General features: G+C 50.6%; 1 protein-coding gene across 1 annotated transcript; it reads left to right on the forward strand.

Moving 5' to 3' along the window:
* The first annotated feature begins 16801 nt into the window (after nucleotides 1–16801).
* LOC123444671 lies at nucleotides 16802–23136 on the forward strand. Its single transcript, XM_045121463.1, has 3 exons — nucleotides 16802–17153; nucleotides 17783–19935; nucleotides 20633–23136. The coding sequence occupies exons 2-3, from the start codon at nucleotides 17814–17816 to the stop codon at nucleotides 22705–22707; spliced, it is 4197 nt and encodes a 1398-aa protein (XP_044977398.1). The 5' UTR covers nucleotides 16802–17153; nucleotides 17783–17813; the 3' UTR covers nucleotides 22708–23136.
* The last annotated feature ends 667 nt before the right edge of the window (nucleotides 23137–23803 follow it).

A 23803-nucleotide genomic window follows, 5' to 3' on the forward strand; every position in this document is an offset into this window, starting at 1 on the left:
GAAGGTCGTGCAGGTCCTCAGCGATCACGCCGTCGTTCTCGCCTCGCTCCAAGACGAAGTCATCCCAGGTGGCATACTAGGCGACGGCGCTGGCTCTCACCCGGAGCTCCTCCTCCATGCCTTGCAGCTCCGCCTCTGAGCCGTCGCGCTGGGCAGCCAGCTTGCCCAAGTTCAGGTTGCGATACCATGACTTGGCCAAGCGCAGGGTCATATAAGCCCCAGATCGCGCGGCGGAGGCTCGCCAGTCGTCCAGGCGCTCTCCACCCGCTGCGAGCCAGCGGGCGAGCCGACTCATGGTCGTCGGCTCCACGCCCTCCGGCCACAGGGCCGCCACCATCGACGAACCTGCAACCTGGAGCTGAGTCACGGACTCGCTCAGGACGTGCAAGCGGGCCCGAAGGCCCACGCCGATCTCCTCGACGCTCCAACCGGAGGCAGTATCTACCTCCTGCCCGGCTGCGCGGCGCTCCTCGCGGCACACCTCAACGGCGGTGTCGGCTGCGACCTGGGTCTCGGAGAAGAGATCTGGGGTAAAGATAGCCGGGACGTAAGAACACAGCAAGAGGAGGAGACTGCCAAAAAACCAAACGCAAAACAAGGAAAGGAAACCTACGCTGGAAGGCACCGTCGGTCTCGTGAAAGACCTCGAGGACCTCGCGCTCCCGCACCTCACCCGCATGAGTGAGGCGGGCGATTTCCTCCTGGAGGGTCGCGGCGGACTCCGGCACCTTACCCAGCTGCGCTTGTTTCTGGGTAAGGGCTTCATCCTTCACCCTCAAGGAGGCGTCCTTGAGGTTCGCCTGCTTAAGATGGAGCGACGCGAGGTGGTCCATGTCTGCAGAGTAGGAGGCCTCCTTCTCCTGCAACATGGACCGCAGCCGCTCCAGCTCAACTCGGTCGGCCGCCTCGAGCTCCTTCTTCTCCGACTGAAGAAGGTCCAGCCGCTGTTGGAGCCGGCCACCGGCTTCGCGAAGGGCATCATGCTCCGCGGCAGCCTCGCCCAGCCGGACTTCAAGCCCGGTGATCCGGCCATCAGCCCCCAGGTGCTCGTCCCGAAGCTCGTTGTACGCATGTACCTGAGCATCGTATAGCGCCTGCCAAAGGGAAGAGAAAGGGAACGGGATTAAGATTCGACCTGGTTAAAAGCATAACCAGCCCGATTCTCAGGGGCTACACCCAGTGGGTGCGCTTGCGCGCCCCCACTGAAGAAAAATATGGAAGAAAAAGGCCTCCAAGAGATTCGGACCGGTTGGCAATCAACCCGCCCGATTCTCGGGGGCTACACTCAGTGGGTGCGCTGTCGCGCCCCCACTGACGCCAAGAAAGGAGATAAAAGCAAAGAAAAATCAAAGCAGGCAAGGCCTACCTGGGTGCGGGCTTCCAAGCGCTCCATGTCGCCGCATACCACGCGGGCCGCGTGCTCCATCTTCGACTGGCCGCTGTCAAATAGCGTCACCAGCTCCGGCAAGCCGGACAGAACGGTGCCGGCGGGCATTCGCAGGCGGGCCGCGTTCGCCGCCCGCCACGACTTCATGGGCCGGCTCCCAGGCCGGCCCCCTGCCCTTGGCGCGACAGGGCCCTGCTGGGGGACGACGATGGCGCCGGCTCCTAGTGCCGGCTCAATGGCCGGCTCGGGCGCCGCCCCAGCCGGCGCTGCTTCCTCCACAGGAGGCGGATGAGCCGCGTCCGGCGCATCCATGGTCGCCCCTGGGGCGTCAGGGGCTGCGTCCGGCGCGGCCAGATCCAACACCGGCGCATCAGGAGCTGCTTCGGCCCGGGGAGAAACCAGGATCGTCTCCAGGTCCACCCGCTCCGGGGCTGCCGGCTCAGACGGCTGGGTCCCTTCGGTCCTCGGGGTTGGCCCGGAGGCGGCCTCGCTAGCTGGCTCCTCCACACGGGCGTGTGCGGAGGGGTCCTGTCTAGCCTTCGCACGCTTCTCCGTCGGCCTCTCGACCCGGCTGGGGCAAGGCTGATCCATGGCGACCTTCCCCGCAGCTGTGTCCCACCGACGCTTGGACTCTATCTCCAGCTCCCTGTTGGCAGCATCAGCCGCTGCCCAGCCGGCCCGCTCGACCACGGAGGCGGTGTCTTCATCCACATCCTTCGCCTCCGTGTCGAGCCAAGCTTCTCAGGAACAAAGTTCATCTCAAACTACTGAAGAGAGAAAAGCAGGAAACCATACCCGACAACTACCGGGACCTGCTTCCGGCCACCGCCACGGCGCCTTTTGGCGCCGTCTGCCCGCTGCCCGGCTGGAGGACCTGGCGCCGGTCGCTCAGAGGCCGGCCGGGATGCTGTGGCACCCTTGCCCTTCCTCCCGGCTGTCTCGTTAGCAGCGGTCGCTCCGCCGCCTTGATGCCGGCCGCACAACGGTAGTGGGCCGGTGACCTCCTCCACCTCGTCGGAGTCTCCTTCGAAGGCTACATTAGAGCAGAATGAGGCTTCCTCATCGTTGTCCGTCCAGTCTGCTAAGGCGTGCCGCGGGTACTCATCGGACGGCTGGGTCCCTTCCGACTCCAGGGAATCTCCCGTGCCGGCGAAGGAGTCCGAGCAGGGCTCCATCGCATCCTCATCCTCCATCTCGGAGGCGCCGGACGCCTCCACGTCGGGAGCAGGCTGAGGGAGGGACCCCTGCAGGGTTTGGAACATCTACAAAAAAGGAATTCAACCTGGCTCAGCAAACGCCACCGGCTTAAAAAAAAGACAAAAAAGAAGGGAGAAAGGCTACCATGGGAGGGGGATGAGCCCGGTTGAACGAGGCCATCCCCCACGTCCATTCCCCGCCCTCATCCATATGGGCGGTGGAGATCAGGTTCACCCTCCGCGCCATAGCGCCCGAGGTGAGCCTCTTGATGGACAGCTGACACGGATCAAGTCGGCCGCTCATCTGGCAGGCCAGATGCGGCTGCCTCTGCAGAGGCAGAATCCGGCGAACCACCATGGCGGCGAGAAGGTCGCGGCCGAGGAGGCCGCTCTCCCTCAAGGTATCGAGGTGGGAGCGAATGAGCGCCACCTCAGGATGCGGCTTGGGGGTCTTCGCGCCACCTAAGTGTGTAGACCCTACGGGTTCGGGAGACAGGCAGACATGACCGAGACACCTCTCTGGCCAATAACCATCAGTGGGGTCTGGATACCCATGGTGGCTCCCACTTGCTCCACGATAATCTCATCGGATGAACCACGATGTCAAGGATTCAATCAATCCCGTATACGATTCCCTTTGTCTGTCGGTATAGAACTTGCCCGAGATTCGATCGTCGGTATACCTATACCTTGTTCAATCTCGTTACCGGTAGGTCTCTTTACTCATTCCGTAGCACGTCATCGTGTGACTAAATCCTTAGTCACATTGAGCTCATGATGATGTTCTACCGAGTGGGCCCAGAGATACCTCTCCGTCACACGGAGTGACAAATCCCGATCTCGATTCATACCAACCCAACAGACACTTTCGGAGGTACCCGTAGTGCACCTTTATAGTCAGCCAGTTACGTTGTGACGTTTGATACACCCAAAGCACTCCTACGGTATCCGGGAGTTGCACAATCTCACGGTCGAAGGAAAAGATACTTGACATTAGAAAAGCTTTAGCATACGAACAATACGATCTAGTGCTATGCTTAGGATTGGGTCTTGTCCATCACATCATTCTCCTAATGATGTGATCCCGTTATCAATGACATCTAATGCCCATGATCAGGAAACCATGATCATCTATTGACTAACGAGCTAGCCAACTAGAGGCTTGCTAGGGACACATTGTGATCTATTTATTCACACATGTATTACTGTTTCCTGTTAATACAATTATAACATGAACAATAGACGATTATCATGAACAATGAAATATGACAATAACCATTTTATTATTGCCTCTAGGGCATATTTCCAACAGTCTCCCACTTGCACTAGAGTCAATAATCTAGTTACATTGTGATGTATCGAACACCCATAGCATTATGGTGTTGATCATGTTTTGCTCGTGGAAGAGGTTTAGTCAACGGGTCTGCGATATTCAGATCTGTGTGTACTTTACAAATATCTATCACTCCACTCTGGACATGGTCCTGGATGGAGTTGTAGCGGCGTTTGATGTGCTTCGTCTTCTGGTGAAACCTGGGCTCCTTGGCTATGGCAATGGCTCCAGTGTTATCACAGAAGAGTGTCATTGGACCCGACGCGCTTGGAACCATTCCAAGGTCGGTGATGAGCTCCTTCATCCAAATTCCTTCATGAGCTGCTTCTGAAGCAGCTATGTACTTCGCTTCACATGTAGATGCCGCCACGACTTCTTGCTTGCTGCTGCACCAGCTCACTGCCCCACCATTCAACACATATACGTATCCGGTCTGTGACTTAGAGTCATCCGGATCTGTGTCGAAGCTAGCGTCGACGTAACCCTTTACGGCGAGCTCTTCGTCACCTCCATAAACGAGAAATATTTCCTTAGTCCTTTTCAGGTACTTAAGGATATTCTTGACCGCTGTCCAGTGTTCCATACCTGGATCACTTTGGTACCTCCCTACCAAACTTATGGCAAGGTTTATATCAAGTCTGGTACATAGCATGGCATACATTAGAGAGCCCACGACTGAAGCGTAGGGGACAGAACTCATCTTCTCTCTATCTGCTGCCGTGGTCGGCGACTGAGTCTTACTCAATCTCACACCTTGCAAAACTGGCGAGAACCCTTTCTTTGAGTTTTCCATATTGAACTTCTTCAATATCTTGTCAAGGTATGCACTTTGCGACAGACCTATGAGGCGTCTTGATCTATCTCTATAGATCTTGATGCCTAATATATATGCAGCTTCTCCAAGGTCCTTCATTGAAAAACTCTTGTTCAAGTAGGCCTTTATGCTCTCCAACATCTCTATATTATTCCCCATCAATAATATGTCATCCACATACAGTATGAGGAAAGCTACAGAGCTCCCACTCACTTTCTTGTACAGACAGGCTTCTCCGTAAACCTGTATGAACCCAAACGCTTTAATCACCTCATTAAAGCGAATGTTCCAACTCCGAGATGCTTGCACCAGCCCATAGATGGAGCGCTGGAGCTTGCACACTTTGTTAGCACCCTTAGGGTCGACAAAACCTTCTGGTTGCATCATATACAACTCTTCCTTAAGGTTCCCGTTAAGGAACGCTGTTTTGACGTCCATTTGCCAAATTTCATAATCGTAAAAGGCGGCAATTGCTAACATGATTCAGACTGATTTCAGCTTTGCTACGGGAGAGAAAGTCTCTTCGTAGTCAACTCCTTGAATTTGTCGAAAACCCTTGTGACAAGTCGAGCTTTGTAAACGGTTACATTACCGTTTGCATCAGTCTTCTTCTTGAAGATCCATTTATTTTCTATGGCTCGCCGGTCATCGGGCAAGTCCACCAAAGTCCATACTTTGTTCTCATACATGGATCCTATCTCGGATTTCATAGCCTCAAGCCATTTGTTGGAATCCGGGCCCGCCATCGCTTCTTCATAGTTCGAAGGTTCATCGTTGTCTAACAACATGATTTCCATCACAGGGTTGCCGTACCACTCTAGTGAGGAGCGTGCCCTTGTGGACCTTCGCGGTTCAGTAGTAACTTGATCTGAAGCTTCATGATCATCATCATTAACTTCCTCTTCAGTCGGTGTAGGCGCCACAGGAACAACTTCCCGCGTTGCGCTACTATCCTGCTCGAGAGGGGGTGTAATTACCTCATCAAGTTCTACCTTCCTCCCACTTACTTCTTTCGAGAGAAACTATTTCTCTAGAAAGGATCCGTTCTTGGCAACAAAGGTTTTACCTTCGGATCTAAGATAGAAGGTATACCCAATACTTTCCTTAGGGTGTCCTATGAATACGCATTTCTCCGCTTTGGGTTCGAGCTTTTCTGGTTGAAGTTTCTTCACATAAGCATCGCAGCCCCAAACTTTAAGAAACGACAACTTAGGTTTCTTGCCAAACCATAGTTCATACGGTGTCGTCTCAACGGATTTATACGGTGCCCTATTTAAAGTGAATGCTGCAGTCTCTAATGCGTATCCCCAAAATGATAGCGGTAAGTCGGTAAGAGACATCATAGATCGTACCATATCTAATAAAGTGCGATTACGACGTTCAGACACTCCGTTGCGTTGCGGTGTGCCAGGCGGCGTCAGTTGTGAAACGATTCCACACTTCCTTAGGTGTGTGCCAAACTCGTGACTCAAATATTCTCCTCCACGATCAGATCGTAGACATTTAATTTTTCTGTCACGTTGATTCTCAACCTCACTCTGAAATTCCTTGAACTTTTCAAACGTCTCAGATTTGTGCTTCATCAAGTAGATATACCCATACCTACTCAAATCATCGGTGAGAGTGAGAACATAACGATAACCACCGCGAGCTTCAACGTTCATTGGACCACACACATCAGTATGTATTATTTCCAATAAGTCGGTTGCTCTCTCCATTATTCCTGAGAATGGAGTCTTAGTCATCTTGCCCATGAGGCACGGTTTGCATGTGTCAAATGATTCAAAGTCAAGAGACTCTAATAGTCCATCAGTATGGAGCTTCTTCATGCGCTTAACGCCGATATGACCAAGGCGGCAGTGCCACAAGTATGTGGGACTATCATTATCAACTTTACATCTTTTGGTACTCACACTATGAATATGTGTAACATCACGATCAAGATTCATCAAGAATAAACCATTCACCAGCGGAGCATGACCATAAAACATATCACTCATATAAATAGAACAACCATTATTCGCTGACTTAAATGAGTAGCCGTCTCGCATTAAGCAAGACCCTGATACAATGTTCATGCTTAAAGCTGGTACTAAATAACAATTATTAAGGTTTAAAACTAATCCCGATGGTTGATGTAGAGGGAGCGTGCCGACGGCGATCACATCGACCTTTGAACCATTCCCGACGCGCATCGTCACCTCGTCCTTGGCCAGTCTCCGCTTATTCCACAGTTCCTGCTTTGAGTTGCAAATGTGAGCAACAGCACCGGTATCGAATACCCAGGAGCTACTACGAGCGCTGGTAAGGTACACATCAATAACATGTATATCACATATACCTTTAACGTTGCCGGCCTTCTTGTCCGCTAAGTATTTGGGGCAGCTCCGCTTCCAGTGACCCTTTCCCTTGCAATAGAAGCACTCAGTCTCAGGCTTGGGTCCGTTCTTTTTCTTCTTCCCGGCATCTGGCTTACCGGGTGCGGCAACAGCTTTGCCGTCTTTCTTGAAGTTCTTCTTACCCTTGCCTTTCTTGAAACTAGTGGTCTTGTTGACCATCAACACTTGATGCTCTTTCTTAATTTCTACTTCTGCAGACTTGAGCATCGAGTACAACTCGGGAATGGTCTTCTCCATCCCTTGCATGTTGTAGTTAAGCACAAAGCCTTTGTAGCTTGGTGGGAGAGACTGGAGGATTCTGTCAATTATAGCATCATCCGGAAGTTCGACTCCAAGTGAAGTCAGACGACCGTGTAACCCAGACATTTTGAGTATGTGCTCACTGACAGAACTGTTCTCCTCCATCTTACAGCTAAAGAACTTGTCGGAGACTTCATATCTCTCGACACGGGCATGAGCTTGAAAAACTAGCTTCAACTCCTGGAACATCTCATATGCCCCGTGTTGCTCAAAACGCCTTTGGAGCCCCGTTTCTAAACTGTATAACATGCCACACCTAACCAGAGAGTAGTCAGCACTCCGCGTTTGCCAGACGTTCAGAATGTCTTGGGCTGCTGCGGGAGCGGGAGGGTCACCTACCGGCGCATCAAGGACATAAGCCTTTTTAGCTGCTTCAAGGATGAGCTTCAAGTTGCGAACCCAGTCCGGATAGTTGCTACCATCATCTTTCAGCTTCTTTTTATCTAGGAATGCATTGAAATTGAGGTTGATATTGGCCATCTACAATATTTATAAAGACAATTTTTAGACTAAGTTCATGACAATTAAGTTCATTTAATCAAATTAAGTATGAACTCCCACTTAAATCGACATCCCTCTAGTCATCTAAGTGATACATGATCCATGTTGACTAACCCGTGTCCGATCATCACGTGAGACGGACTAGTCACCATGGTGAGCACCTTCATGATGATCGTATTCAACCATACGACTCATGTTCGACCTTTCAGTCTCTTGTATTCGAGGTCATGTCTGTACATGCTAAGCTCGTTGAGTCAACCTAGGTGTTTCGCGTGTGTAAATCTGGCTTACACCCGTTGTATGCGAACGTTAGAATCTATCACACCCGATCATCACGTGGTGCTTCGAGACAACGAACCTTCGCAACGGTGCACACTTAGGGGAATACGTTCTCGAAATTTTAAGAGGGATCATCTTATTATGCTATCATCGTTCTAAGCAATAAGATGTAAAACATGATAAACATCATAATGCAATCATATAGTGACATGATATGGCCATTATCATCTTTGCTCTTTCGATCTCCATCTTCAGGCATCGCATGATCATCATCGTCACCGGCATGACACCATGATCTCCATCATCATGATCTCCATCATTGTGTCTCCGTGAAGTCGTCACGCCAACTACTACTATCACTACTACTATAACTAACCGTTAGCAATGAAGTAAAAGTAGTAAGCACATGGCGTTGCATCTCATACAATAAATTAAGACAACTCCTATGGCTCCTGCCGGTTGTCATACTCATCGACATGCAAGTCGTGAAACCTATTACAATAACATGATCATCTCATACATCATACATGCAACATCACAACTTTGGCCATATCACATCACATGTCAAACCCTGCAAAAACAAGTTAGACGTCCTCTAATTGTTGTTGCAAGTTTTACGTGGCTGATTTGGGTTTCTAGCAAGAACACCTTCTTACCTACGTGACAGCCACAACGATGATATGCCAAAGCTATTTACCCTTCATAAGGACCCTTTTCATCAAATCCAATCCGACTAGAGTAGGAGAGACAGACACCCGCTAGCCACCTTTATGCACGGTATGCATGTCTGTCGGTGGAACCAGTCTCACGTAAGCGTACATGTAAAGTCGGTCCGGGCGGCTTCATCCCACAATACCGCCGGAAAAGAATAAGACTAGTAGCAGCAAGCAAATTGACAAATCATCGCCCACAACTTTTGTGTTCTACTCGTGCATAGAATCTACGCATAGAAAACCTGGCTCTGATACCACTGTTGGGTAACGTAGCATAAATTCAAAATTTTCCTATGCATATTCAGATCTTCCTATGGAGAGACCAGCAACGAGAGAGGGTTAAGAGCATCTTCATACCTTTGAAGATCGCTAAGCGGAAGCGTTGCTAGAACGCGGTTGATGGAGTCGTACTCGCAGCGATTCCGATCTAGTGTCGAACTACGGCACCTCCGCGTTCAACACACGTGCAGCCCGGTGACGTCTCCCGCACCTTGATCCAGCAAGCAGGAGGGAGAGGTTGGGGAAGAACTCCAGCAGCACGACGGCGTGGTGTCGATGGAGAGACGAGGTCTCCCGGCAGGGCTTCGCCAAGCACCGGCACAGAGGAGGAGGAAGAAGGGCAGGGCTGCGCCGAGAGAGAGGGAAAACCGTGTCTCTCAATGGCCAAAACCCCTCTCTATTTATAGGAGGAGGGGGGAGGGCTGCGCCACCCCTAGGGTTCCCTCCCTAGGGGCCGGCGGCCACCAGATGGGAGAGGGGGCGGCGGCTAGGGCGGGAGGGGGTGTGGCGCACCACCTGGTGGGCCTAAGGCCCACCTGCGCCTAGGGTTGCCCCCTCTCCCCACCACTTGCGCATTGGGCTGGGTGTGGGAGGCGCACCAGCCCACCTAGGGGCTGGTTCCCTCCCGCACTTAGCCCATCTAGCCTCTCGGGGTCGTTGCCCCCCTTTGGTGGACCCCCGGGGCCACCTCCGATGGTCCCGGTACGTTACCGGTGACGCCCGAAATACTTCCGGTGTCCGAAACCATCCGTCCTATATAACAATCTTTACCTCCGGACCATTCCGGAGCACCTCGTGACATCCGGGATCTCATCCGGGACTCCGAACAACTTTCGGTAACCTCGTATAACAATTCCCTATAACCCTAGCGTCATCGAACCTTAAGTGTGTAGACCCTACGGGTTCGGGAGACAGGCAGACATGACCGAGACACCTCTTTGGCCAATAACCATCAGCGGGGTCTGGATACCCATGGTGGCTCCCACTTGCTCCACGATGATCTCATCGGATGAACCAGGATGTCAAGGATTCAATCAATCCCGTATACGATTCCCTTTGTCTGTCGGTATAGAACTTGCCCGAGATTCGATCGTCGGTATACCTATACCTTGTTCAATCTCGTTACCGGTAAGTCTCTTTACTCATTCCGTAGCACGTCATCGTGTGACTAACTCCTTAGTCACATTGAGCTCATGATGATGTTCTACCGAGTGGGCCCAGAGATACCTCTCCGTCACATGGAGTGACAAATCCCGATCTCGATTCGTACCAACCCAACAGACACTTTCGGAGGTACCCGTAGTGCACCTTTATAGTCAGCCAGTTACGTTGTGACGTTTGATACACCCAAAGCACTCCTACGGTATCCGGGAGTTGCACAATCTCACGGTCGAAGGAAAATATACTTGACATTAGAAAAGCTTTAGCATACGAACAATACGATCTAGTGCTATGCTTAGGATTGGGTCTTGTCCATCACATCATTCTCCTAATGATGTGATCCCGTTATCAATGACATCTAATGCCCATGATCAGGAAACCATGATCATCTATTGACTAACGAGCTAGCCAACTAGAGGCTTGCTAGGGACACATTGTGATCTATTTATTCACACATGTATTACTGTTTCCTGTTAATACAGTTATAACATGAACAATAGACGATTATCATGAACAAGGAAATATGATAATAACCATTTTATTATTGCCTCTAGGGCATATTTCCAACACACGAAGCCCTCGCACAGGACCACGAAGGCGGCTAGCTGCAGTATGGCGTTCGGCGCCAGATGACGCGACTGCAGGCCGAAGAACTGGAGCCACTCGGCGAAGAAAGAGCTAGCCGGGAGCCCGAAACCCCAGTAGAAATGCTCGGCGAAGACCACCACCTCTCCCGCGACAGGTGCGGGAGAGGCCTCGGAGCTAGGGAGGCGCACCGACACTTGGGAGGCCGGGGGCAGCAACCGATGATGACGGAGCGCGTCGATGAGCCCCGCGTCGACATCGCTGCCCAGCCAGGCCCCCTGCAAGGACGCCTGTTGCGCCGACGACCTCTTCGAAGAAGATCCCCCGGCCATGGCTACGGGTGGCGAGAGCTCGAAGTGGGCGGAGGAGGTCTCGGCAGCGAAGAAGAAGGAGACGAAGGGCGCGAGCTCTTCTTCTCAGGACACAAGGAGGAAGAAGGCACGGAGCGGGGCGAGAAGAGGGGGCGAATGGCCTCCTCGAAACCCTCGCATCCCATTTTAACCCCACGAAGCATCGTGGGGAGGGGATCCGGTGCGCGCCGGGCCCCATTAATGTCGTGTATTACGGGCCGTAAAGCTCCCCTAAGCCCAACCGTCGTGGAGTAAATCCGTAGAAGATCTCCCGCGCGGAGGCCGAGGGGGCGTCGTGGTGGGACCCAGGGCCTAGGCCCGGTCCCGTCAAGCAGTAATCGCTATCATTACGCCAGGCGGGGCCTGGCACGTGGCGCTCTCCGGGCCAGTTACGACTGGACCGAGGCGTCGCTTCGAGGCTACCCGGCTCCGAAGCCGGCGTCCCACGCCGCAAACAACCGCAAAAATATCAAGACAAGACAACATGCCGGTGAGGCCGCCCGCCCGCAGGCGGCGGACCTCGCCAGCTTCGGGGACTACTGTCGGGGGGATAACCCCGGGGTAGGCTCTTCAAGTCTGCTCCTTCATTTCCGGCCCAATGGACATGAAGATAGGGAGATTCCCAAGGCCCAAGTCTTCTGGTCGGCTCGGCATCGCCTGCCGGCTGGAAGACGAGGCGGCCACCTTTCTGGCCGGCTCGGCATCCCCTGCCGGCTAGAGCGCAGGCGGCCTCCCCTTCAGAGCCGACCTAGTCCCGCTAGCCGGACTGGGGAGGAGGCGGCCACCCGCAAGCAGGCTAACCAAGCGGGCTAGCCGGCCGAGGATCACTAGTCACATCAGATCGTAGGTCAGGAAAGGACCTCATGATTAAAGGTAGCTACGCGTCAGCAAAGGTATTGGATCGGGGCACCCGACAGGTACGAGCGTCGGCGGCCACGCCGCTGACCTACCCCGGCTCTGTTCCATCACCTAGCCTGATGTCGGACCGTCACACTCCCACTCCATTACTGCACTCGGCGTGGGGTACAGTGGAGGCGGTCGTACAGCCTGCCCATGAAGAATCTCGCGGGGCGACGCTTGACGTACAACGCGTGCTCAGCGTCAACCTTACGCGGGAGCCCCATTGGCCAGCCGGCGCGTCCCACAGGTAAACGAGACCATGCAGCCGGCGGGCCCCTCATCGACAAGACAAGACCCTTGTGGGCCCCTGGCCAGCCGGCGAAGCAGCCAACCGAGTCCCACGCTTGTACCCTTTATCCATATTGTAGGCCGACGGGTTCGTCTATAAAACCCCCCGGCCGCCCCCCATGCAGGGGGACCGATCACTTGCAGTCATTCAACACTACACACTCACCAACCAACAGAGAGCAAGGCAGAGACGAGCCGGCTGCTCCCCTCTTCCTCCTCCCAACACAGCTCCAGGAGCAACATTGTACTCTGTTCCCATACATCAAACACACAAGCAGGATTAGGGGTGTTATCTCTATGGAGAGCCCTGAACCTGGGTACATCGTACGTCCCATGCGTGTACCAACCTCGTTCCCAGCGCCCACCTTTGTCCCTTTGGTTCTCACCGACTTTAGCCTACCTATGGCATATGTTGTCAGTATTCACCGACAATGATAGTCAAGGTTTTCTGGCTATATGCAAGTATTGTCACTTGATAACTGGATCACATCATTAGGAGAATCATGTGATGGACTAGACGCAAACTATGAACGTATCATATTGATCGTGTCGTTTTATTGCTATTGTTTTCTGCGTGTCAAGTATTTATTTCTATGACCATAAGATCATATAACTCACTGGCACCGGAGGAATACCTTGTGTGCATCAAACGTCGCAACGTAACTGGGTGACTATAAAGGTGCTCTACAGGTATCTTCGAAGGTGTCCGTTGAGTTAGTATGGTTCAAGACTAGGATTTGTCACTCCGTGTGACGGAGAGGTATCTCGGGGCCCACTCGGTAATACAACATCACACACAAGCCTTGCAAGCAATGTGACTAAGTGTAAGTCATGGGATCTTGTATTACAAAACGAGTAAAGAGACTTCCCGGTAACGAGATTGAAATTGGTATGTGGATACCGACGATCGAATCTCGGGCAAGTAACATGCCGAATGACAAAGGGAATGACATACTGGATTATATGAAACCTTGACACTAAGGTTCAACCGATAAGATCTTCGGAGAATATGTAGGATCCAATATGGGCATCCAGGTCCCGCTATTGGATATTGACTGAGGAGTCTCTCGGGTCATGTCTACATAGTTCTCGAATCCGCAGGGTCTGCACACTTAAGGTTCGATGATATTTTTGTATAATTGAGTTATATGTGTGGTTACCGAATGTTGTTCGAGTCCTAGATGAGATCACAGACGTCACGAGGGTTTCAGGAATGGTCCGGAAACGAAGATTGATATATAGGATGGTTTCATTTGGTCAGCGGAAAGTGTCGGGCAATTCCGGCAGTGTACCGGGAGTGACGAATGGGTTCCGGGTGTTTACCGGGAGGGGTCCACCCACCCGGGAGTGAGCCCAAGGCCTTAGGGTGGCGCCACAAGTCCTTAGTGGGCTGGTGGAGTCAGCCCAAGAGGTCCATGGCGCCATATAAGAAAATACCAAAAGAAAAGAAAAAGAAAAAGGAAAGAGGGAGGTGGGAAGGAAGAGGAGGACTCCTCCTTCCCAAACCGAATTGGAGGAGGAGTCCTCCTCCTCCTGGCGGCCAGCGCACCTTGAGGGCCTTGTCCCTCAAGGCTAGCCCCTCCCCCTCCCTCCTATATATAGTGGTGGTTTAGGGCTTTTTGGGACATAACTTTGCCACGTGCAACTCTAGCCTATACCACATAGTTTTACCTCTAGATCGGATTTCTGCGGAGCTCGGACGGAGCCCTGCAGGAGTAGATCATCACCACCATCGGAGCGTTGTCACGCTGTCGGAGAACTCATCATCTACTTCTCCGTCTTGCTTGGTGGATCAAGAAGGCCGAGATCATCGTCGAGCTATACGTGTGTTGAACGCGGAGGTGCCGTCCGTTCGGCGCTAGATCGGAACGGGTCGTGAGACGGATCGCGGGACGGTTCATGGGACGGTTCGAGGGACATGAAGACGTTCCACTACATCAACCGCGTTTCTTAATGCTTCCCGCTGTGCGATCTACAAGGGTACGTAGATCTAATCTCCACTCATAGATGGACATCACCATGATAGGTCTTCGTGTGCGTAGGAATTTTTTTGTTTCCCATGCAACGTTCCCCAACACCAAGCTCCTCTACTCGACACCGTACCAGCCATAGAAGGACGGGAAGGGTGAGCGCGTCAATCAATGCCTGGCGATGTACCTCTGTTGCTCCTTTCGCGACACACCATACCGCTGGCATCACTGGCTTTTGACGGTGAAATTCGGGTACAATTTGTCGTTCCATTCTATCATCAATTGTACTCCCTTCAAGGCCCTCTACGATGTCGAGCCTAACCTCGACGACATGGCTCTCTGGGACGACACGACGGCGTCCATACTCGACACCGAGCATCGGGACTGGGGCACAAACACAGCGCGCGTGCGGGAGCAAATTCAGCACGCCCATCTCCGCTTCAAGAAGCAGGCGGACCGCAATTGCAAGGAGTGCAACTTCCACGTGGGTGACTCCATGCTCCTCAAGCTACAACCATACTCGCAATCCTCCGTCGTCAACCGACCGTGAGCGAAGCTCGCCTACAAGTTCTACGGATCGTTCAAGATTTAAGACAAGATCGGCGCCCTCGCATTCAAGCTCGAGCTTCCGCAAGACAGCCGCATCCACAACGTCTTCCACGTCTCTCAATTAAAGTCGATCACACCCAACTACAAGCCGGTCTTCGCCGAGCTGCCGCGCCTGCCAGGCTTGGCGACAAGCGACGTCGATCCACTGGAGATTTGGAGCGTCACATGGTCAAGCGGCGCACCAACGCGATCGTGCAACTCCGGATCCGTTGGTCTTCGTCACCCACAAGCACTACTTGGAAGACTACGACACTCTTCGACGTCGTTTCCCTTCAGCGATCATCTGGGAGGACCACGACACGGACGAACAGAACGAACCTACAGTAGCCGTCGAGCTTGAGAAACTGAACCAGAAGGGGAGTCTTTGTCTGAAGAAGAGGGGAGTGTCACACCTGCATCACTTTGATGAGTGGACAACTCTGGTTGGACGAGCCATGTGAGTGTGGACCCACGAGGCAGCGTGTGCACATGCTTTATAAGCATGTGTAGTGGATAGAGGAGAGGCATGTGTGTTGTATGTGCCTCTGAACCTCACCTTCCGCTCTGCTCCTCACCCACTCCTCTCTGTAATCTTATCATCTTCTTCATCAAGAAACTGGTTGAACTCTAGATCTCAACCCCTTCTCCCTTGTACCGATTCTCTAATTTCGCGGGCCGTTATACTACATGACATTGATGATGCGGTCAGCAATGACGCAATCGATCCTACACCTTGCTCAATGGCCTAATAGATGAGCTAACAAAGGAGGAGGAGGGGGCTTGTATGCTACTTACCAGCTTTGGAGTCAACGGCGAGGGCGGGAGACGAGGCATGCCTGAGACGAAAAGGGCGAGATGAAGGCCAAGGATAAGGGAGGAAGCAACTCCTGCTGCAGGAGAGTGACGCCGCCGTCGTCGCTTGCATAGATCTGAGGTGACGTTGATGTCGATGCCAAGAAGTGAGGATGTGCTTGCCCTAGAGCAAGAAATGAGCGAGTACATGAAGGTGAGGGTGGGATGAGGCTAGATTACACATCATCCCCGCCTCGGTTGATTTCCTTCTCGCGCCATCTTCATCCTGATTTTCCCTACGCCTTTTCGTATGTCATGCGTCACTTTTCCATCTCTCAATCTTGTTCGTTGGTAACATTCGACTCGAGCGGCTCGAGCGGTCCAAACGAGTCGAAGCTGCTTTAAGGTTCGTGTCGATATGAATCAGGCCTCCCTGTATGCAAGCAAGCAGGTTTTTCTCGTCTTACAACTGTGTTTGTTTGCGGTAATGCAGACAACCGTCATAATCAGCGTCGTTTCTGCAACGGCGAAGAAGTCATTTCCATCCTCGTTCCCTTGCGCGTGCGTGCGAGAAGTTCCACAGCTAAACGACCGACCACGCCCTCCTGACGGCAGCAGCGAAAAGCGACGGCCGTCCGCGCCGTGGCCAGTGCCGCCGGTCCGACACCAGCCCCCGCCCGCCAGGCTGCCCAGCAGGAAAAGGGAAGTCCCTCGCCGCCGTCGCCTTCCTCCACGCAGGCATGGCCCGCCCTCTCCCCCTGACACCGCCGGCCCCACGCGACGTGGCACCCACCCACCAGCCAAACGAGGCGGGGGCAGCCGCATTAACAGAGAGACAGAAAGGCCGGGCCCGCCCACTCCCCTTCCGCTTTCTCTGCCACTGCCGCCCTTCCTTTTCCCCTCCATCTTTTTTTTTTCATTTCCTTGCTCCTCTCTCCGCCCTCTGGCGATCGCCATCGCCGTCCCCCCCCCCCCCCCCCCCCCACCGCCACCAAATCCGCTTCGCTGCCCCGCGAAGTCGCCGCCGAAAGCGGCGGTCCAAGCTCCCGCCCCGCACCGCGCCTTCCTCTATCAGCTCAGCTGCTACCCCCACCGTTCGGGGACGCAGGCGCCCGGCACTGCGTTTCTGCGCTCACGCCGCTGTGATTTGACCCCGGCGCTCGGCCGATCGCTTCTTGCTCTTGGCTTCCTCCTTTTGGACGGGTCGCTGGGTTCCAGCACAGCACAGGAGTTCAGCTCCGGCTGTTTTGTTCCTTCCGCTTCTTGGAGCTTTCCCCGCCCTCGCCTCGTGGTAGCCGCCCGCTCGCCTTCCTCGGAGGTACGCTGTTGCTCATAGATAGTGACCCCTGGGGGTCCCTGACCGACGGGATCGATTACGCTCGTGTCTTGATTCTCTGTCTAGTGTTCGTCGCGGCCTCGTGGGTGGGGATTGAGTTCTCCGTGGGGAGGATCTGCGTCCCCCTTGCTCCGTAAGCAGTAAAAGGTGATGGCGTTTTCATATGATTCGCCTTCTCAAGTTGGGGTTTAGCTTACCGATTTCGCATCTGAAGCGCTTCTGATGCTAGCGTTTCATCAGTGATGATCTGCCTAGTGATCAGTTGCAACGTTTGATTTGTACGGATTGCTGCCTAATTACTCAACAAGAGTTGCTTATTAGCTTGCCTTATGCTTGCGTAGTCTACTTCTAATCTAATTTTACTACTTCTCCTATGTATCTGGCTCAATTGCACAAATTGGTGCTGTTGATGGTCGACTCAACTGCGTGTTAGCTCAGCTCTTGTAATAAATAGGAACAAACCAAAACTCGCGAGTTGGCTGAGCATGGGATTGTTAAGTTAGCAGAACAGATTTGTTTGGAAAGTGTTTTTTATATGCATCAATTGATACAAAATTCTATGTTTCATTAGATGAACCAACTGATATTGTCTCTATTTTTTGCAATGCTAGGTTTGGGCTGGAGGCTGAGAGGGTACATGCCATGGCTCTTGAGACAAAACAAGTTGGTCTGTGTATCAAGAAAGTTCTGAGGTCCTCCATTAGAACAAGCTACAGATGTGTCTCTGAATATCCGGTCCTTTTCAGTTTGGGTGTTTTGCTCTATTTATTGTACAGATCTGCACCGGGATTCTTTGCGTTCCTTCTTTCTTCTTCACCTGTAATTATATGTACCACTCTTCTTCTGGGAATCTTACTGAGTTATGGAGACACGAACCTACCTGAAGCTAATGATGAGGATACCAAGACTACTCCAGAGATTCCATCTTTGAAGGTGGAGAATTCTTCAAGGGATGTTCAATTTGGGTCAGATCAGAGAATTTCAGTGCCTAGTTTTAGGAATACTACAGAAAACTTCAAAGAAAGGGAAACAAAGCGGACAGGTTCTGTCAGAGAGAGGTCTACTCAGCTTGATGATGAGGTTCCTCTTCTGAGAAGAGTTGATGAAGAAGATGAGAAGTTCGAACATTGCAACAAACCTAAAACATTAACTCCATTTCCTTCCATGGTCAATTTCCGTGGAGAGGTTGGGGTTAGGGAGGGCTTGCACTTTAACCAGGGAATGCAATTCGCAGATTCATTTTTTGTGACAGATATGGCTGATAGGAACACCAGCTTATTTGAAGGTCTGGGTGAGAAGGATGCATCCTTGGATATGTTCTCATCCAGTGAGAATGTTAATAAGCATGCTGAAATGCAGGAGAATCTGAATCTAGCAGCTAGCAAAGTGAGTGATTTCTCTGAAGAGAAGCTGACTGATGGTGCAGCTGGAACTAGTAGACCAACTTATGCAGTTTCTGTGCGCCAGAATAAAAAGCTTGATGGGATTAAGATCAATACTAGCAAGGCCGTTGACGAAAATCGCCTTGATTCCTCTCTTGGTTCGCCATGGGCATCAGTTGGCAGTCAGGAGGGTTCATCTGGTTTTGACTCTGATGGGGCTGAGAGTTCTTCACCCGATGCATCCATGACTGACATTGCACCAGTTCTTGATGAAATTGACCCTCTTCTGGGTGCTGATTTCACTCGTCCTGATCCCATTCCTAATGATGATTCAGACAGTGATTCACATGTCTCCTCGCAGGATCATGAAACGGATGATGACAGTAATGATGATGATGATGGCAACAATGATACTAAAGATGGTGGTGAGGAGAACAAGAAAGGTGAAGGTCAGGAAGCTGCATTTATTTGGACAGCAGACGATGCAAAGAATCTGATGGATCTTGGATATTCTGAGATGGAAAGAAACCGTAGGTTGGAGATTTTGATGGTTAGGCGAAGATCCAGGAAGAATATAGTATTTGAAATTGACAATAACCTAACAGATGCCAATGGGAAAAATGTAGATGACTTATCACGCTTTGGTGCACAAGTATCACACATCTCAGTAACAAGGAGGAACCCATTTGACCTTCCATATGATTCTGATGAAGCAGCAATTCCTGGCTCAGCTCCTTCAATCCTGCATGCAAGAAAGAACCCATTTGATTTTCTTGAGCATTCCAGCGAAAGTGGTGTTTCTGCACATGATAATTTAAGCCCTGGGAAATCACCACCAACTTCTCATCGTGACATCTTCAGAAGACACGAGAGCTTCAACTTTGGAACTACAGATGCTACGCAGGAGAGACGTTTGTCTAGATTGAGGCCATATTTTGTCCCTGAGACAGTGGAAGGTGGCACAAGTTCTTTCCAAAGGCAGTTCAGTGACAAGAGTGAATCCAAATTGAGTTCTGTTACTGAATCTGATATGGCTTCTTCAGTTGCTGATCAGGAGGAACACAAGGACCTCGATGAAAAGGATGTGCACAGGGAGCATGAGTCACCAGCACTCCTGAGACAGGACAGTGACCTTGCAGATGCTGGCAGTGAATGTTCAGATGGTATCAACTCCGTGGATGTTGAACTAGACAACAGTGACATTGATGAGCGTGAGATTGCTCTGCATCATTTTGTCTTCGAAAGATCAGAAGAAAGAGAAGCATATCTTGCCTCAACCAAAGGGAAGGATCATGGTGAAAATTACATGCCCAAGTCAGATGGGAGTTCTATGGTGCCACTTCATCCAGTTGGTGACTTGCTTAGCTGGGAAGATGGAGATGGTAAGAAATTTTTGTCTGTCAACTTAAATGAATGAATATTTGCGCCCTTGACACCCCCCCCCCCTCCCTCCACACAGACACACACGCACATGCATACCACCACTTCCCGCTCAACATCCTTAATCATTTTTGATCTAGCATACATTCATAACTATAGATGATAGATTGGAACCGTTAGATCAGACCTGGTGGATTCTATAATTATACCTGACGGATCAGCGTCGATATATATCCAACCGATGGATTTTTGTAAATGTACTAAGTATATCACGACCAATTGTTATTCTCCAAATTTATGTCTAATTTGACCAGGAATGGCTGTAATCAACTCCACCCCATTGTTTAATTTTGGATCAAACAGCCTGCCGGCCATTTTGGTGTTATTATTGTAAATAGCATAATACTAATACATATCTAAGATGATCATGGTTGTGATCTGTGTAAGTATAGTGTGATGGTCTACTGGTTGTGAACTATTTAGGTGCGGTTATGAAGATTTAGCGCTTCTGTTCTGTTTAGTTACATTCATGATGATATATAGGCTGTAATCTGCCTACGTACTGCTGTGAAGGTTTGTTGGTTGTAGTCCACTAATAAAATAGGTCCACCAAATTAGCGGCTGGATGGGAATTTCTAGTTTTTCTCTCTTTTCCGGTCATATTGTCTTTTGTTATATAATGGATGTACTCTTGTCCAGGTGAAAGGGTCCTGGGTGCTAAGTCTTCTATGGCACCAAACATAACAGCTGAAGTTTCAGAATGGCTTTCTTCTCCTAGGACAGCTGAAGAGCATGAATTAAGATCCAGGGACCTTGGTCTTGGTGCCACCAGTATAGCTGAGGAAAATGGAAATGTTGATTCCATGTCCTGTCCAAACAATGAAATCCCATTACAAAACCTTATTCATGGGCCTATGGACCTGCTAACTGATTTTGAAAAGGAAACATTACCAGCAATATCTATGGACCTTCATCCTATCCCTGAGGAGAGAGTTGTCGAGAACTTCAACATGCAAGAAAAGCATGAAACTGGAGAGTTTACAGGTTCTGGTACTGCCTTGACTGACTTGCATGTAATTGAAGAGCACTTTGATGTTTCATCGGAAGTAAGCCCAAGTTCTTTGATTGCTTCCTTGTGTCCTCCTGGTGCGAGTGGTTCCATCTATTCTCCATCGGCTGAACCTAAAGATGTCTCAAACCCATTCTTTTCGGTGGCTTCTGAACCTGACAGGGTGGATATGGTTGATATGAATGCAGAAATGACTTCTGATTATCTACTTGATTCTGATGATGATGGCGATGATGATGCTGATAGAATCTATCCTGAGCCTTTAGAGGATAACGGCATTGATGAAAGTTTTCTGTCGGAACTGGATGCGGTGGGAGACTTCCGGGTAGAACCGGTGAGACTGGATCAGCAGGTGCCTGATCTTAGCTCCCATGCTTACAACCCTGCCGATGATGTTGCAGAAGACTCCTTGATTACCCCTAAGACTTGTGGAGACATTGCCACATCAGATAACAGTGCATTAGACTCTGGCGATCTCTCCCCATTGGTTGATTATCTAAGTGGCGCTGATCCTGAATTCAGTTGGACAATAGGATCATCTCGTGATGATCCTGAGCAAACTGTCTACAATCCTCGGCGAAGGATTCTTGAAGAAATGAACAGAGAGTTGAACGTACCATGCAAGGAACCAGAAGTCATGGAAATGCCTTCAGTGAATACACCATCCGAAGCATACTTAGCAGTTGGAGGAACTGAACTGGAAGTTACTAAAAATGAGCCGGGGACAGCTAAAACTGATGCTGAGATGATGGCTGTTGATGCCAAGTCCCTGGAGGACATAGAGATGGCCTTTAAACAAGCGAGTGGTGGTGGTGTTCATGAGGCTGAGACCGCACACATCTCAGGCGTTGACATTGACTTAGAGCCTTTAGAGGGTTCTGAAGAACTGCATGTGATTGATGCAAAATCTGTTGAAGACATTTCTGCTGCTTTGAAGGAACACTCTGTTGATGTGAACAATTGCTTCGAACAAAACGAAGATGAAGTTGGATCTGGAGAGGTCGCAGAATGCGCAAAACACGACAGTCTTCCAAAAGGAACACATGTTGAAACTCTACACAAACACCTACCACACGATGAGCCAGAAGGCACAGAAACTCCTTCAGTCAATACAACGTCAGAAGCATACTTAGCGGTTGGAGTAACTGAACTGGAAGTTACTAAAAATGAGCCTGGGACAGCTAAACCTGATGCTGAGATGATGGATGTTGATGCCAAGTCCCTGGAGGACATAGAGATGGCCTTTATACAAGCAAGTGCTGTTGGGGTTGATGGGCCCACCCTTGACACTGAAACCGCACTTATCCCAGGCGTTGATATTGACTCAGAGCCTTTGGAGGGATCTGGACAGTTGCATTTCATTGATGCAAAATCAGTGGAGGACATTTCTGCTGTTCTGAAGGAACACTCTAGTGTTGATGTGAACAATTGCTTTGAACAAAACGAAGATAAAGTTGGACGTGCAGAGGCTGTCGAGTGCGCAAAACACGACAGACTTCTTCCAGAAGGAGCACATGTTGAAAGTCTGCATTTGGCCGGAGATGGTAGGGAGCCTGAAAGCAACATGAGTTGTATCGAGGCGAAGACCATCGATGACATGAATGCGGTGTTCAAAAAGCTGTCTGATGGCCATGAGGAAAGTACTGTAAAGGCAATGGAGTCCGGGGATGATTGCGATGGAAGAGACGCAAGTGAACAACACTGAATTACTATCGCACGATTGCTAAAAGGGAATGCAAGCTGGAACGGATCTTTGTTGATTGAAGGAGCTTATTCTTGGTTACCTTATGAAGCACTCCACGGTACTTGGGTTCATATAGTTTCCAACACTGGAAGTATGAAGTTTTGCTCTAGATTTTTATGGATGGTATTTTTTTTTTCTCTCCGTATGAGGTTTTGACCGTTTGTATTCAATTTGATTCTATTTTTGCCCTTGTATTCTCTCCCTCCGCTGTCTGTAATTTGTTAGCTCGGGCAGTGTGGTGTGGTGACAGGGAGAGAGAACAGTGGATTCTATCATGTAATGTAGATTATCTTTCGCTACTTGATGGAGGTGAGATGGTTTGATGTAAGAGAGCTTGTGCAGTTGGAAATAGAGGAAGCACACAAGGCTGAGTGCATGCTTGCAATCAAATTTTTTCACCTGGGCTGGTAACTTTGGAACTGCAGGTGTGGGTAAAAACATCACATTTCTTGTGTAAGGCAGTGAATGTGAAGACTATATCATTACATGATTGACTGAATTATAGCATTCAGTGTGCTTATTTTGCCTGCAAAATTCTTCTTTTCCTCGTGAAGAGAATTAACAGAGCCATGCTACAAGATAGAAGAACAGCAAACACCCACTGATCGTGGATCGCTGATCTGCGCTAGGATTTGTAAACTCGTTTCTGTATATCGCCTTTTCCCCCTCATATAGCACTCCCGATATCAACTGCCGCAATGTGTTTGTAAGGGCCAGTTCTTTTGGAGCTTTTTTCAGCTTTTTGTCAAATTAAGCCAGAAGCCCAAAAGAACTGGTTTAGAAAAAGTTACCTTAGCTTATTTTCACCGGCCAGACAAGTGCAATGAGAAAAAGCTCGTCCCTAGTGGCTTCCCGCAAGTGAAACGAACATCACCGGCCAGACAAGTGCAATGAGAGAAAGCTTGTCCCTGGTGGCTTCCCGCAAGTGAAACGAACATCACCGGCCAGACAAGTGCAATGAGAAAAAGCTCGTCCCTGGTGGCTTTCCGCAAGTGAAACGAACATCACCGGCCAGACAAGTGCAATGAAAAAAAGCTCGTCCCTGGTGGCTTTCCGC

Source organism: Hordeum vulgare, chromosome 3H (assembly GCF_904849725.1).
Source record: "Hordeum vulgare subsp. vulgare chromosome 3H, MorexV3_pseudomolecules_assembly, whole genome shotgun sequence".
NCBI classification, from domain to species: Eukaryota; Viridiplantae; Streptophyta; class Magnoliopsida; order Poales; family Poaceae; genus Hordeum; species Hordeum vulgare.

Bases quoted from the DNA above. Each gene is read 5' to 3' on its own strand.
- LOC123444671 (XM_045121463.1), top strand. From the start codon at position 17,814: ATGGCTCTTGAGACAAAACAAGTTGGTCTGTGTATCAAGAAAGTTCTG. The intron at 19,936-20,632 runs GTAAGAAATTTT...ACTCTTGTCCAG, and splicing joins TAGCTGGGAAGATGGAGATG to GTGAAAGGGTCCTGGGTGCT.